The sequence below is a fragment of the Heterodontus francisci genome, chromosome 24 (genome assembly GCF_036365525.1).
Source record: "Heterodontus francisci isolate sHetFra1 chromosome 24, sHetFra1.hap1, whole genome shotgun sequence".
NCBI classification, from domain to species: Eukaryota; Metazoa; Chordata; class Chondrichthyes; order Heterodontiformes; family Heterodontidae; genus Heterodontus; species Heterodontus francisci.
The window spans coordinates 39,630,198-39,646,847 of NC_090394.1; the positions used below are offsets into that span (position 1 = coordinate 39,630,198).

Sequence of the window (16,650 nt, forward strand, 5' to 3'; positions counted from 1 at the left end):
AAACATTCACATTATCTTTAGACTTTCCTCATAGCACTGTTCCCTAATCCGATTCATCAACTCTGTTGTCCTTCTTTGTACTTCCTCCAAGGTCAGGATGTCTTGTGAGGTACAGTGACCAGACCTCTGTGTGTAATATCAAGATGGAGATAAAACAGTAGACCAGTATAAGCTAAGTGCCACAATCTAGAGGTCAGCTTGGTTAGTGGTAGCACTCTCATGTTTCAGTCAGAAGGTTGCGAGTTCAAGCATAGTGATAGTTCAGTGTATAACTCAGAGGCAGCTTCATTGATGGAGATGCCTTGTTTCAAATTAAATGTTAAACCAAGCCCCCATCTGTTTGTTGAGGTGAATATAAAATATCAATTGATACTTTTTCAAAGAAGAGCAGGAAGTTCTAGTAATGGCTACACAAATGGTCAATATTCATTCTTCAATCAGCACTACCAAAAAAGAATTGAGTAGTTATTCACCTTTGCTGTTTTGGGGATTTATTTGTCATGTTTGCCTACATAGCAGCAATGGCACATCAAAAATAAATCATTGGCTGTGAAGCACTTTGAGGAATTCTGAGAACATAAATGCATGTTCCTTCCTCCCTGGAACTTGTGCTCTATCCATTGAGCTAGACGTCTGAAGAGCCTGATTGCCCTCTGCATTCTTTGGACATGAAAAAATGGTTAGCAGAATTGGCTAGGCCTACCTAAAAGGGGCTTCAGGAAAGGTTCACCAAATGGATCAGCTTCCTCTACTCAAGCTCTGCATCCACATTAACCACTAGCAGCTGAACTACCCCATCTTTCAACCTCACCAAGTAAAGCCAGCAGGCATTTCACACTCCCCTTGCTGTAGCAGCACTCACAATAGAAACCATCAAATAGAGATCACTGTGGAAGGGATAGAGCACAATATTTTATCCTATGCAGATGAAACATTTTTCTATACATCAGATTCCCTCGCTTCAATCCACCATATCAGTAACTGTATTAAAATACTTGGAGTTCACTTGTGGTATAAAATAAACCACACATAAACAGGAGCCATGTCAGTGATCACCCAGTGTCCTCCAACCATTATAAATACATTCTCTTTCAAAGTTTCCTGAGCAGGTTTCGCATACCTTGGGGTATGCGCACCAAAAGCTCAACAAAGGTCATTTCTTAGGATTATTCTCCACAGCTTACAGGACATTCTGCAATATGAGCGTAGGAATGTTGGTATGTCTACAGGGTGGTTTCCACTGTTCAGATCCCACCTGATTGCAAGAAGTGTATTTTGTTATTAGGGTTTAACCACTTTGTGTTTTATTTGTCAAATAAACAGTAACAGATTTTTTTGTAGGTTTAAAACAGAAAAACAATTATTTATTGATCAATATGCCTTATCCTGAAATTATCGCAACTGCATCCACTCATTCATTCGCGCACACACACACACACGCACACACGAGACAGATAGAGAGGAAAAGGGGAAAGTGGGTTTATAAATGGGGGGGCAGGGGGTCACGGTAAACCTGTTGAAGTCTCTCGGAAGTCAAGTTCTCATTGGTTGCAGGCCTGAGGTGTTTGTAGATTTCTCTCTTGGTTGAAAGTTCAGTTGAAGACAGTGGATCACTTCTAATTCCCTGCTGTATAAAGTGTGTAGATGTAGAATTCTACATCAGGACGCATCCCTTCTGGTTTGCTGAATGTTCTTCCAGCTCTTTAGCTGGAAAAGCTGTTTTGGATGCTGTTTTCTGGGTGACTCTTTTTCTCTCTCTCTTCAAGAGCTGTCTTTTAAGGTAGAAGTTTGTTATATCTCGCCTCTGTTGAAGTGACCAACAATGGCCTATGATGCTTCCACTTCATACCTTCTTTGTTTCAGAAGAACCCATTCAATTTGGGAATATTTCAGGATGCGTGCAATTGATACCTCTTAATTTTGAAGATATTCATTTGTCCCTGTTGGACAGTTTGAATATACAAGGGCCAAGTCCTTTACCTTCGGTGGCCATTTTGGAGCTCTTTGTTCACTTTTAAAAGGAAGGTCCATTTTTTAAAAAGACAACGCCAATTTTTATAAATCTTCAGTTTTTGTCCATAAATTTTCATTGTCACACTTCTTGTATGTGTGATACTATTTAGCAAAAGATTATATCATGCAAGATCTCACCTGCCAAGAAAGAGACACATTAATTTCGCCACATGAATTGATTTTTAAACTGTTACTTGAGGAAAGAAAGAACTTGTTTATTTTTAAAAACAGACCCATGATTGGAAAGACATTTGCATTGTAACAGACAGTACTTGGGAAGGACAAAACAGCCACTCCCTGCTCCAATTTAATCCCCAATGGACTTTTGATTACCAGACATTGATGGTAGAGAAGCTAGCATTCCAGGTTAACTGCTGAGATGGCCGAATACACAAACAGATGTGGTCAGACCAGTTTAGTCACATGACTAACTGGCTATTGGAATTTTTTGAATTTGAACTTGCCACAGAGTTTTAAAACTCAGAAAGCTGTTTGCTCCTGGATTGAAAAGACCTCTCTCCTCTCTGCTCTCATCTCGCTCTCACCAGCTTCGGAAACCATTGAAGGCATATGAACCCCAACAAAGAAAAGTCTCCTACAGTGAACAAGGTTTAAGAATACTGGGCCCCAACAAAACGCAAGACTACCTACAAACAAGGACTACAGCGAGCTCGAAGCACAGTAACAAAAACCTCTCTTCAGAAATTGCCTCAAACCTCTCTACTTAATTTTTCTTCTCTTTTCTGTCTCTATTTGCATATGCATATCGCATATGCATGCTAGCGTGGGCCGCAGCGTGTACCCATAGGCGTTAACCGAATTAAAGTTTAAGTTTTAATAAATTTCACTTTTCTTCTTTAAACATAAGAAATGCTCATTTCTTTGCCTTATCATTGGACAGCGGTGAACAAGGATTCACCAAGGGGGAGCTCAAAACACTGTGTTTACAACATAAACCCTGTTATAATAAGACCATGTGAAGGCTAAAAGGGACCCCGAGACACCTTTCTCACCTGGTCGTAACAATTATGATTTTTACATATCTTTTTGTCTGTTTTTACACGAGGGTAGAAAAATGGGAACTATCAAATAAACATTCATTAAAATTTGAATTCCAAAGGAAAAGTCTGATTATGAACTGGACCACTCCACATATACTTGATTAGAATACCCTATCATTGATCAATTGTCTGCCATCTAAAATGATAGTTGCTTTTCCTGCCATCTAATGGCACTAAATGGAATTACATAGAATCACCACAAAAAGGAGTGTATACTCAAGTTCGAAGCACAAGCATCTCCAACTATCAAAATAGCTTCAGCTACAATGGGGATGCCTGGTCCACAAATTAAAACGACTGTAATTGTTGCCTAAGCTCTGTAGTATAGGTAATATGAACTCTGTCTCATAACCAGCCAAAAGAAAGGAACCACTTGGTAGTCTTAAGCAGAACTTTAGAAATATATACTGAATCATGTGCCTAAAGGATGCATGTTAGAACCCCTCTTGTCCAAGCATTCATAAATAGCCTAGATATACAATCTCAGTCCATGTCAGCATAATGGCAAGTGACACCAAGGGCTTGGGACAATGGATTTAGAGAAAGAAATTCAGATCTTATAAAGTTCAACAAGGTATAAATATTTGTTGATCACTGGCATGTTCTGCGGTAAACTAGATTCTTATTCTCTACTTAACAGTTTAACACTGCTCCCTTCACATTGATCCACAACAACACACACCATCCTGATTTGCAACTATATCGCTATTCCTTCACTGTCGCTTGGTCAAAATCCTGCAAATCCCTCCCTAACACTCCATGTATGCACCTACCCCATATGGACTGCAGCAGTTTAAGAAGGTGGCTCACCTTCTCAAGGCAATTAGGGATGGGCAACAAATGCTAGCCTTGCCAGAGATGCTCACATCCCATGAATGAATTTTAAAAAATTATAAAACTCTAACATAGAAAAAAGCATCCTAAGGCACTTTGTGGCAAATCATAGAATGGTTATCACACAGAAGGAGGCCATTTGGCCTGTCATGTCCATGACAGCTACCTGTAAGCACTACTCAGCTAGTCCCACTCCCTGGTCTTTTCCCTGTAGCCACACAAATTTTTTCTCTTCAGATAATTATCCAATTACCTTTTGAAAGCCACAATTAAATCTGATGCTGCCACACTCAGGCACTGCATTCAAGATCTTAACTACTTGCTACATGAAAATGTTCTTCCTCATGTCACCGTTGCTTCTTTTGCCAGTCACCTTAAATCGGTGGCCTCTGGTTCTCGACCCTTCTGCCATGGGAACAGTTTCTCCCTGTCTACTCTGTCCAGACCCCTCATGATTTTGAACACCTCTATCAAATCTCCTCTCAACTGTCCCTTAAGAGAACAGCTCCAACTTCACCAATCTATCGTTGTAAGTGAAGTCTCTCATCCCCAGAACCATTTTTGTAAATCTTTTCTGCACCCTCTCCAATGCCTTCACATTCTTCCTAAAGTGTGGTGCCCAGAATTGAACACAATACTCCAGTTGAAGTTGAACCAGTGTTTTATAAAAGTTCCTTGCTTTTGTACTCTATGCCTCTATTTATAACACCCAGGATCCTGTATGCCTTATTAACTGCCTTCTCAACCTGTCCTGCACCTTCAATGATTTGTGCACATATACCCCCAGGCCCCTCTGCTCCTGCACCCCCTTTAGAATTGATCCTTTATTTTTGATTGCCTTTCCTCATTCTTCCTACCAAAATATATTACTTTACACTTCACTGCATTAAATTTCATCTGCCACTTGTCTGCCCACTCCACCAGCCTGTCTATGTCCCCTTGAAATCTATCACTATCCTCCTCACAGTTCACAATACTTCCAAGTTTTGTGTCATCTGCAAATTTTGAAATTGTGCCCTGCACACCCAAGTCTATGTCATTAATATAGATCAAGAAAAGCAGTGATCCTAATACTGACCCCTGGGTAGCCCCACTACATGCCTTCCTCCAAAAGACAAGCAACCGTTCACCACTACTCTCTGCTTCTTGTCACTCAGCCAACTTCATATCCATGCTGTCGCTGCCCCTTTTATTCCATGGGCTTTAACTTTGTTGACTCTATGACAAGCCTGTTATGTGGCACTTTATCAAATGTCTTTTGGAAGTCCATGTACACCATATCAACCGCATTACCCTCATCAACCCTCTATGTTACTTCAGTGAAAAACTCAATCAAATTAGTCATACATGATTTGCCCTTAACAAATCCGTGCTGGCTTTCCTTAATTAATCCACATTTGTCCAAATGATTGATAATTTTGTCCCAGATTATTGTTTCTAAAAGCTTTCCCACCACTGAGGCTAAACTGACTCGTCAGTAGTTGCTTGGTTTACCCTTACACCCTTTTTTGAACAAAGTTGTAACATTTGCAATTTTCCAGTCCTTTGGCACCACCCCTGTATCTAAGGAGGACTGGAAGATTATGGCCAGTGGCTACCCAATTTCCACCCTAACTTCCCTCGGATGCATCACATCCGGTCCTAGTGACTTATCAACTTTTAAGTAGTGACAGCCTACTTACCTCCTCTTTAACCATTTAACCCACCCAGTGTCTCAACTACCTCCTCTTTCACTATGACTTCAGCAGCATCTTTTTCTTTGGTAAAGACAGTTGCAAAATAGTCATGTAATACCTCAGCCTTGCCCTCTGCCTCCATGTGTAAATCCTCTTTTTGGTCCACAATCGGCCCTACTCCTCCTTTCACCACCTTTTTACTATTTGTATGCCCATGGAACACTTTTGGATTCCCTTTTATGTTGGCTGCCAATGTCTTCTCATACTCTTTCTTTGCTTCCCTTATTTCAACTCTGAAATTTCTATATTTCCTTGTTCTTATTTGTATTATCAATATCTGTCATATGCACCCTTTTTTCTTCTTCATCTTAGTCTCTATATCTTTCGTCATCCAGGGAGCTCTGGCTTTGTTTGTCCTACCTTTCCCTCTCGTGGGAATGTACTACAACTGTACCCAAACTATCTCTTCTTTAAAGGCAGCCCGTTTTTTAAATTAAGTTCTGCCTTTCAATCTTTGATTCCAATTTACATGGGCCAGATTAATTTTCACCCCATTGAAATTAGCCCTCCCCAATTAATTATTTTTAGTCTGGATTGCTCTTTTTCCTTTTCCATAGCTAACCTAAATGTTATGATACTATGATCACTGTCCCCTAAATGTTCCCCTACTGACACTTGATTCACTTGTCCCACCCCACACACTGTAGAAAATCTTCCCCCTCTCTGCCCTTTACACTATTACTATCCCAGTCTATATTAGGATAAATAAAGTCACCCATTATAACTACTCTATTGTTTTTGCATCTCTCTGTAATTTCCTTACAAATGAGTTCCTCTAAATTTTTCCCACTATTTGGTGGCCTATAGAATACAACCAGCAGTGCAATTAGTACCTCTATTGTTTGTTAACTCTAACCAGAAAGATCTGTCCTTGACCCCTCTCGGACATCCTCTTTCTTCATCACGACTATGTTCTCCTGAATGAATACTGCTACCCTTCTTCCTTTCTTTCCTTTCCTGAACATCTTTTCAGGAATAGTTAGTACCCATCCTGCCCTTTTTTGAACCAGGTCTCAGTTATCGCCACAAAACCATATTTCTATGTGGCTATGTATGCCTACTGCTCACCAACTTTATTGACCACACTCTATGCATTCATACACATGCACAGTAAACCTAACTTAGACCTTATTACATTCCTTCTTACTCTGAACGCACCTAATAACATAGAACAGTACAGCACAGTACAGGCCCTTCAGCCCACGATGTTGTGCCGAACCTTTAACCTACTCTAAGATCAAACTAACTACCTACCCTTCATTCTACGATCATCCATGTACCTATCCAAGAGTCGCTTAAATGCCCCTAATGTATCTGCTTCTACTACCACATCTGGCAGCACATTCCACGCACCCACCACTCTCTGTGTAAAGAACCTACCTCTGACATCTCCCCGAAACCTTCCTCCAATCACCTTAAAATTATGCCCCCTGGTGATAGCCCTTTCCACCCTGGGAAAAAGTCTCTGGCTATCCACTCTATCTATGCCTCTTAGCATCTTGTACCCCTCTATCAAGTCACCTCTCATACTTCTTCGTTTCAATGAGAAAAGCCCTAGCTCCCTCAATCTTTCTTCGTAGGATATGCCCTCCAGTCCAGGCAGCATCCTGGTAAATCTCCTCTGCACCCTCTCTAAAGCTTCCACATCCTTCCTATAATGAGGCGACCAGAACTGAACACAATATTCCAAGTGTGGTCGAACCAGGGCCTTATAGAGCTGCAGCATAACCTCGCGGCTCTTAAACTCAATCCCCCTGTTAATGAAAGCCAACACCCCATACGCCTTCTTAACAACCCTATCAACTTGGGTGGCAAATTTGAGCGATCTATGGACATGGACCCCAAGATCCCTCTGTTCCTCCACACTACCAAGAATCCTGTCTTTAAGCCTGCATTCCGCATTAAAATTCGACCTTCCAAAATGAATCACTTCACACTTTTCCAGGTTGAACTCCATCTGCCACTTCACAGCCCAGCTCTGCATCCTGTCAATGTCCCGTTGCAACCTACAACAGCCTTCCACACTATCCACAACTCCAGCAACCTTCGTGTCATCGGCAAACTTGCTAACGCAGCCTTCCACTTCCTCATCCAAGTCATTTATAAAAATCACAAAGAGCAGAGGTCCCAGAACAGATCACCGAGCTCCATGCTGAATACTTACCATCTACTACCACCCTCAGACTTCTATGGGCCAGCCAATTTTGTATCCAGACAGCCAACTTTCCCTGAATCCCATGCCTCCTTACTTTCTGAATAAGCCTACCATGGGGAACCTTATCAAACGCCTTGCTAAAATCCATGTACACCACATCCACTGCTCTTCCTTCATCAATGTGTTTTGTCACATCTTCAAAGAATTCAATAAGGCTTGTGAGGCATGACCTGCCCCTCACAAAGCTCTGCTGACTGTCTCTAATCAAACCATGCTTTTCCAAATAATCATAAATCCTGTCTCTCAGAATCCTCTCTAATAATTTGCCCACTATCGACGTAAGACTGACTGGTCTATAATTCCCAGGGTTATCCCTATTCCCTTTCTTGAACAAGGGAACAACATTCTATTTCCTACTCCAATTCCATCTGCCTTTCCCAATTCTCTTGGTGCACCTTGGTTTTCCTCTCGAATATTACCTCCTGGTTTCTACACCCCTGCTAAGTTAGTTTAAACCCTCCCCAATAACATTAGCAAACTGCCCCACAAGGACATTAGTCCCCATGTTTTACAGGTGCAACCTGTTTGACCTGTACAGGTCCCATCTCCTCCCAGAATCAGTCACAATGTCCCAGGAATCTAAAGCCCTTCCTCATGCACCATTTCTCCAGCCACGCATTCATCTGCTCTATCCTTCTATTTCTATATTCACTAACGCGTGGCACCGGAGCTTACTACCTGAGGTCCTGTTTGCTATTTTCTTTCCTAGCTCCCTAAATTCTGCCTGAAGGACCTCATCCCTTTTTTTAAATCTATGTTGTTGGTACTGACATGAATCATGACCACTGGCTGTTCACCCTCCCCCCTCAGAGTGCTCTGTAGCCACTCAGTGATATCCTTGACACTGGTACCAATGAGGCAACATACTATCCTGGATTCACATCTGCAGACGCAGAAACACCTGTTTCCCTAACTAAAGAATCCCTATCACTATTGCATAAGTAAGGAAGAAACTCAAACTGAACCAAGGAGAGATTACAAGCTGAGAGGTTTGGTCAAAGGGATGGATTTTAAAGAAGGTTTTAAAGAGGGACAGGAAGAGGGTCTGAAGCAGGAACTTCCAGAGTATGGGCCTAGGAAGCGGATGGCAAAGCTGCAAATGGTGAGGTGGGAAAGGTACAGGCGGCCAGAAGATTGCAGAATTCTGGAGAAAATTCTAATGTTGGAGGAGATTACAGAGATAGGACGAAAGACGTGTATTTATATAGCGCCTTTCAAGACCGCAGTATGTCGTATTTTTTAAGTGTGCTCACTATTGTAAGAGGCAAGGTCATGAGTTACATTTGTCCCATTGGCAAAATTATGCACCCACTGTGACTGTTCTCAGGGACAAGTATGACGCAGACAGGAATACAAAGTTAAAGCTTAAGCTGCAGTCACGTATAGATCCGAAATTTCCAATGCCATTATGAACTAGGGACAGGGTAGGATAAATTCCTACCAAAGCGCTTCTTATACAAACCTCCCGATTCCTCACCTGCGTTTCTTGCCTTTTGGTCCGCAACCAATCGGTGTCGCCCAAGCCGGCCAATGAACAGATCCGATCATTTGGTTTGCTAGCGCCAATCGGGAGCTGCGTTGCTGCAGTGTCAGAGGTGAAAACATCACGTCGGCAGGAACTGTAAGTGTTGCTTTATCGTGTCAGTACCACCAAAGTCCAAGCAAAGGAATGTAGGGATTAGCAGAGTGTATGCGTTTGCAAGCGTTCGGGATTTGCCAGTGCTTCACCGATATCGTACAGCCGTCAATGCACTTTATCGAAGATCCTATCGGAGCTTCAGGCACATAGTTCTAATTGAGTTTTAAGCTCCTCACCCAAGAGAGTAACCATCTAATCCTTCTGAATAATTTGTTACATTCTATTCGTAGTGTAATAGTACAATTTCATGCAATCTAGCAACTCATGTAATCTCAGTCTAACCGCACAAATCTAACGTTTTAGTATAACTAATTTCTCAATGTAGCCTCTTTGTACATCTAATCTGTCATCTTTGTAACAAATCAATCTTTTAAAATAATTCTTAAACTGCAGTTACAAGTAATTTGAAAGACCAAATCGATGTTCAATAATTGTAAGGAAATACAACCTTACTCATTGATACTTTATATTTTTTAAATCTAATAGAAACATAGCAAACATATTAAATGATATCACTGAGAAGATAGTTTAAGCAGTGAGCTGATAACATAGTCAATGTTTTTAGGTTTGGGGAAGTTGGGGGTGAGTTTGTGGAAGGTAGGAACAATCTTCTCAAAATTAATATTGGTATAATATTTTCTACCCCTGCAGTGTGAGAATCTAATGGCTACCAACCATTCTTTCACTGGCACCGATGACACAGCAGATGAAGCAGTCCGCTCTACATGTGATGATGCAACAGTCTGTAAAAGGTAAAAATAGAAGAGCTACTGGAGCATTTGGACAGGTTGTATTTGAAAAATGTATCTAGTGTGGTGGTGTATTCTGGTATATTCCTACATGGTGTAGGAAATAGTTCATATTCTGTACATAGTGAGCTTTTCTTTTTATTCATTCATAGGATGTGGGTATTGCTGACAAGGACAGCATTTATTGCGCATCCCTAACTTCCCTTGAGAAAGCTTGGTGAGCCGCCGCCTTGAACCACTGCAGTTGGTGTGTAGCTACACTCCGGTGCTAATAGGGAGTTCCACGATTTTGTCCCAGTGACAGTGAAGGAACACTGATATATTTCCAAGTCAGGATGGTGTGTGACATGGAGCATATTTGATGGTGGTGTTCCCATTTGCCAGCTGCCTTTGTTCTTCTAGGTGGTAAAGGTCATGTGTTTGGAAGGTGCTGTCAAAGGAGCCTTGGCGAGTTGCTGCAGTGTATCTCTGTAGATGGTACACACTGCTGCCACTGTGTGCCAATGGTGGAGAGTGTGAATGTGTAAGATGGTAGATGGAGTGCCAATCAAGCGGGCTGCTTTGTCCTGGATGGTTTCGAGCTTGAGTGTTGTTGGAGCTTCATTCATCCAGGCGAGTGGACCGTATTCCATCACACTCCTGACTTGTGCCTTGTAAATGGTTGACTAGCTTTGGGGATTCAGGAGGTGGGTTACTCCCCACAGAATTCCCAGCTTCTGGCCTGTTCTTGTAGCCACAGTATTTATATGGCTGGTTCAGCTCTGTTGATAGTGGGGGATTCTCTCTGGAGCATTACTCCAGGCCTCTGGATTACTAATTCAAGAACATGATCACTATGCTACTATTCCCATCATGAACCACAGTAGAGTCCCATTTTTGGGTTGAACAGAGATCTGGTACTTCTTGTTGGGAAAGAAACATGGAGGGTTACTCACCGTGAGAAGGCTCTTACACACCAAACAGCCGGCTCAGCAATGCTAGAAATACAACTGAAGGGTAGGAGCTGATTCTGGCAATAACGTGACACAAGGAGAAAATGTGGAAAAGTGAAAGAGGAAAATAACATTATTGCCCATAGTATGTTGAAAAATTATTGCTGATAGTTTAAAATGTGATGTTTGGAAGCCTTGAATTAAATTCAAAGATGCAGGATGCAAACCTGCAATTGTTTGTACACAACACATCTGTCTGTTTAAGCAGGCTTACTTTCTATTTAGAGTAGGCATTGTACAAGTGCACAAGTTTCCCAGTACATTAAAATTAGTAACAGAAACATTGCCCTGATCATTTGTTTACAAAAAACCTGACCAATCATTCACTTATCCTTATGGTAGGAATGGCATTTCACAATGTAAGGATCTACAGGTATGCATCTGAGATGCGATAAATTGTCTACCATATCCATCCCTTTGTCTGATCGTAGTGTGGTTAAGCCTGGCTATTTGACGATTTCTATCCAAAACATGATACTTTTTAACACCGAGGGTTGCAGGTATATTTGAACACACAATAGAGAAGGCCTGTTTTTAATTTAAAGAAAAAGACTTTGTAAGAAGTGGAGTGTTTCTGATCACCATGGAACCTAAATAAGCCATTTGTTTAGTTGCTCTGCTAATCCTGCAGTAGCAGAATCTACAAGACAGGTCAAATTACTGTCAGTTTAACTTCAATAAAGTTTCTCACTAATGTTTATCTTCTGTGTTTGGCAGGTTTGCAGTGAGTATGAGCTATTGGAAGGACCCATACATACAGTATTTTACAAAACAGCCAAATGAAAGGAAAGCTCCTGAAATCAACAGAGGTAATTCCCTGCATCTTTGCAGTTTGTTTCTCTCTTGCTTTCTACATTTCTTCTCTTCATGCCTTTTTCTAATATTTTCCCCACCTCATTTAAAGGACTGTAGATACTGACTTCTTGCTAGGGCCCAGTTCCCTGGGCACAGCAGTCTTTCCGTATCCTAAGAGGCTGTTTTTTATGTGTGATCCCAGACAATAAATGTCTGTTTATTTAGGTATGGACGTTTATTTGTTGAGAGATACAGCACTGAAACAGGCCCTTCGGCCCACCGAGTCTGTGCCAACCATCAACCACCCATTTATACTAATCCTACATTAATCCCATTACCCTCTCACATCCCCACCTTCCCCCTACCACCTACCTATACTAGGGGCAATTTATAATGGCCAATTTACCTATCAACCTGCAAGTCTTTGACTGGGAGGAAACCGGAGCACCTGGCGAAAACCCACGCGGTCACTGGGAGAACTTGCAAACTCCGCACAGGCAGTACCCAGAATCAAACCCGGGTCGCTGGAGCTGTGAGGCTGCAGTGCTAACCACTGCGCCACAGTCAATTCTGTCCTCATTGATATACACGCGTGCACACTTTTTATCAGTGGGTACTGCTGTGATCAGGAGTGCAAACCCATAGATTTTTCTTCGACCTTACCCAGAGAGGTTGAGGCCAAATATAGTGTCCATATCAAAATTCAACTGAAATAAGCTAACCCAGCACCAACCTAGCACAAAACCGGGCTATTTGTGGTCTAGTGGCTCAGGGATCACTGCATAAAGGCACTGAAACATCAGGGGAAGCCTAACCTTTTACTCACCATTGTCTTGGATTTGGTGCTGAGGAGTGGGATAGTGAAGATGAGATGCATGGAGGGAGAGCACTCTGAGCAACTATTTGACAAAGTGAAAGGACCTATGTGTGATACTGACATTCATCTAGTGATCAGATTTGTACATTTCTTAAAATAATAGCTAAGCACCCTTTTTGCTAACCAGTTTTTAAGAGTAATATTTTATATATGGGTAAAAGTCCTGGAACTCCCTTCCTAATAGCACTGTGTGTGTACCTACACCCCAAGGACTGCAGCGGTTCAAGACGGCAGCTCGCCACCATCTTCTGAAGGGCAGTTAGGGATAGGCAATAAATACTGGCCTACTCAGCGACGCCCACATCCCATGAATGAATTTTTAAAAATCTATTAAGAGACAGATTGAAAGCAGTTGCATTATTATGTCACAAAGTGGCACAGAAGTAGATGTGTCTCATGCATGTATCACAAACATAGAACCTTGTTGTTTTCATCACAAGTTGTTGATTTTGGCTAAATCCTTCTGTATTATGCCATTGTGTCTTGAGTTGTGTGTTTCCAGTTGTCTCTGCTCACCTCCTGAAGATGTTGACTCCTTGTGCAGGTATAGTTCCATGGCTGCTGTTAGGACCCATGTGGCCATTATTCATTCATCAGACTAGACATTGAGCCTCAGCAGACTGAAGTGTCACAAGGCAGCCTCCATCTTGCCCTCACAAAACAAAACACTTTCCAGCAGGGTTGCTGGATTGTGATCAACAGTAGGAACCCTGACTTACTTTCCCCTTCCTAAATTAGATACAGAGGGACAATTTGTCCACATGGGTGAAAACAGCTAATTTAACACAGACTGACTGAACTTCAGATCTTCCTGAACTATGTAGCTCAGATACTAACTGCTTAATTTGCTGCACCATTGGAGGAGCCCTTATTAGATCTATTTATGAAACCATTTTTTTAATGCTTCTTCTCTATAAAACTTTCTGCTGAATACAGACATGCCTCCTTCATTTACGGGAATGGGATAATCTTGATATATATGATGGCTAGCTCAGTGACTCTCAGTGTCTGGCTTCTATGCTGAACCTTTCCTTGAGGGCACTGCTGAGGTTAAGAACTCAATATGTGAGGAATCCACGTGCAACCCAGCGCACTATTCTTTTTACTTGCTATATACTATATTATATTACAATTAATATATTTTAATTGTATTGGAAACAAAAAAACCTTCATCCATTGTGTAATAGTAAATATGAATTTTATTTTGTATGTTTTGTTTCCTTCAATTCCTTGTGGAGACGAAGTTCCGCCTTCACATTGAGGATACCCTCCATTGTGTTGTGTGGCACTATCAACGTGCTAAATGGGATAGATTTCGAACAGATCTAGCAATACAAAACTGGGCATCCATGTGGCGCTGTGGGCCATCAGCAGCAGCAGAATTGTACTCAACCACAATCTGTAGCCTCATGGCCCAGCATATCCCCCTCTCTAACATTACTATCAAGCCAGGAGACCAACCCTGGTTCAATGAAGAGTGCAAGAGGGCATGACCGGAGCAGCACCAGGCATACCTCAAAATGAGGTGTCAACTTGGTGAAGCTACAACACAGGACTATGACCTTCCTTCAATCATAAGGTCAGAAGTGGGGATGTTCGCTGATGATTGCACAATGTTCAGCACCATTCGCAACTCCTCAAATACTGAAGCAGACAGTGTAGAAATGCAGCAAGACTTGGACAATATCCAGACTTGGGCTGATAAGTGGCAAGCAACATTCGCGCCACACGAGTGCCAGGCAATGATCATCTCCAACAAGAGAGAATCTAACCATCTCCCCTTGACATTCAATGGCATTACCATCGCTGAATCCCCCACTATCAACATCCTACGGGCTACCATTGATCAGAAAGTGAACTGGAGTAGCCATATAAATACTATGGCTACAAGAGCAGGTCAGGGGCTAGGAATCCTGAGGCGAAAAACTCCCCTCCTGACTCCCCAAAGCCTGTCCACCATCTACAAGGCACAAGTCAGGAATGTGATGGAATACTCTCCACTTGCCTGGATGGGTGCAGCTCCAACAATAGTGAAGAAGCTCAACACCATCCAGGACAAAGCAGCTCACTTGATTGGCACCCCATCCACAAACATTCACTCCCTGCAACACTGACGCACAGTGGCAGCAGTGTGTACCATCTACAAGATGCACAGCAGCAACACACCAAGGCTCCTTAGACAGCACCTTCCAAACCTGGGACCTCTACCAACTAGAAGGACAAGGGCAGCAAATGCGTGGGAACACCACCACCTGCAAGCCCCCCTCGAAGTACACCATCCTGACTTGGAACTATATCGCCATTCCTTCACTGTCGTTGGGTCAAAATCCTGGAACTCCCTTCCTAACAGCACTGTGGGTGTACCTACCTCCCATGGACTGCAGCGGTTCAAGAAGGCAGCTCACCACCACCTTCTCAAGGGCAATTAGGGGTGGGCAATAAATGCTGGCCTGCCAGCGACGCCCACATCCCATGAATGAATTTTTTTTTTAAATTCCCTGCCCCCACCTCCCCCAAGTCCTGGAGACCCAATTCCATGGCTTGCTGTCATGTATACACCTAGAGTATCAGCTGCTATTTGACCACAGAATGTAGCACTGTCAAGCCTAGAGCTCTTTTCGCCTATGTCAAATCTCACAATTTCCAGGAACGCACTCTCTAATTTTCCCTTTCTCCAGCCTTTCTCCACATAGGCCAACTGAAGCACTAAAACTGCTGCCATGCCTGAGATCAGCTAAACAAGCACAGATTGAGACCTTTCTGGTCTGCACTAGGGGCTGTATTTATCCACTGAGTCACAGGGTAAGCTTTGAGTCATCTTTAATGGTGCTGTTTTGCTTGTAGGTTATTATGCCCGTGTAAAGGCCGTGAATATACTGCTGGATGCTTTTATAAAGAAAACTAGTTGTAATTGCCAGGTTATAAACCTCGGTGCTGGCCTGGACACAACTTTCTGGAGACTCAAGGTAATATTGACCGATAATACTGTACATTAGTGTATATATAATCGTAAAATAGTCTCTTCTATAATTTGGACAAAAATGTGTCAGCCCTGTTCACATTAATTACTGACTTGAATTTCCAGAGGTCCAGATACAGACATTCCTAGCATGTGAAATTATTATTCAGGACACTTGCCTCATTTAAATAGACACTGTACTAGATATATAGGTATTGTACCACATATAAATTGATATTTGCTGTGAAGGAATTGAATTTTCTGTTCTTAAAAGAAAAAGTCTTGTTGTGGTAGCTCCCTGCCTACCTGAATCTGCTTCTTGCGCTAGAAATTTGACCGAGCCCTATTGAAAAAGTTAGACCAAATCTATGAATCTTTCTAGAATTGCATTCTGTTTAGAGAATGCTTGGATATGTTGGACGTTTATTGCATAAGCTTCTTAATAAATTGGTTTTGCACCAGATAGCATGTTTGTACTTTATAGCCGTAGCAAGTTGCCTATCGTTTATTTTGAAGACTAAAATTATGGTAGTAGTTATAAAGCAGACTATGTGGGGACAGCTTAGCTTTAACGCTCTTGTTTATATGTGGGTTTTCTACTCCCGAACTAACCTGCCACTGATTCAAGCCTGTCACCAGTAAGCGGAATTAAATTTTAACATTTAATGTGTGTGTTTCAAGTAAAATTAATTTTACAGTGAATCCTAAAGATAGTTTAGGAAGCAATATATTTTAGCTGTGACATACTGTAAATTTTGACAAATTAAAAATACATGTTAA

At 41.9% G+C, this 16,650-nt stretch overlaps 1 protein-coding gene and 1 long non-coding RNA gene across 8 annotated transcripts in view; one reads left to right on the forward strand and one right to left on the reverse strand.

Annotated features, from left to right (window-relative positions):
* Positions 1-16,650, forward strand: part of lcmt1 (leucine carboxyl methyltransferase 1) — an 83,870-nt gene that overhangs the window by 7,456 nt on the left and 59,764 nt on the right. For 3 of the 7 annotated variants that reach the window (XM_068056007.1, XM_068056001.1, XM_068056008.1), the window contains exons 1-4: positions 9,537-9,682; positions 10,150-10,250; positions 11,957-12,048; positions 15,756-15,877. In XM_068056007.1, the coding sequence (XP_067912108.1) occupies positions 10,162-10,250; positions 11,957-12,048; positions 15,756-15,877 (303 nt within the window). In that variant the 5' untranslated portion in view covers positions 9,537-9,682; positions 10,150-10,161. The other 4 variants (XM_068056002.1, XM_068056006.1, XM_068056004.1 and 1 more) reach the window with 4 other exon arrangements.
* On the reverse strand, positions 1,423-9,396 carry LOC137383325 (uncharacterized). Its single transcript, XR_010977383.1, has 2 exons — positions 9,337-9,396; positions 1,423-2,151 (listed from the first exon to the last, which is right to left on the reverse strand). It is a non-coding gene; the product is annotated as an uncharacterized lncRNA (long non-coding RNA).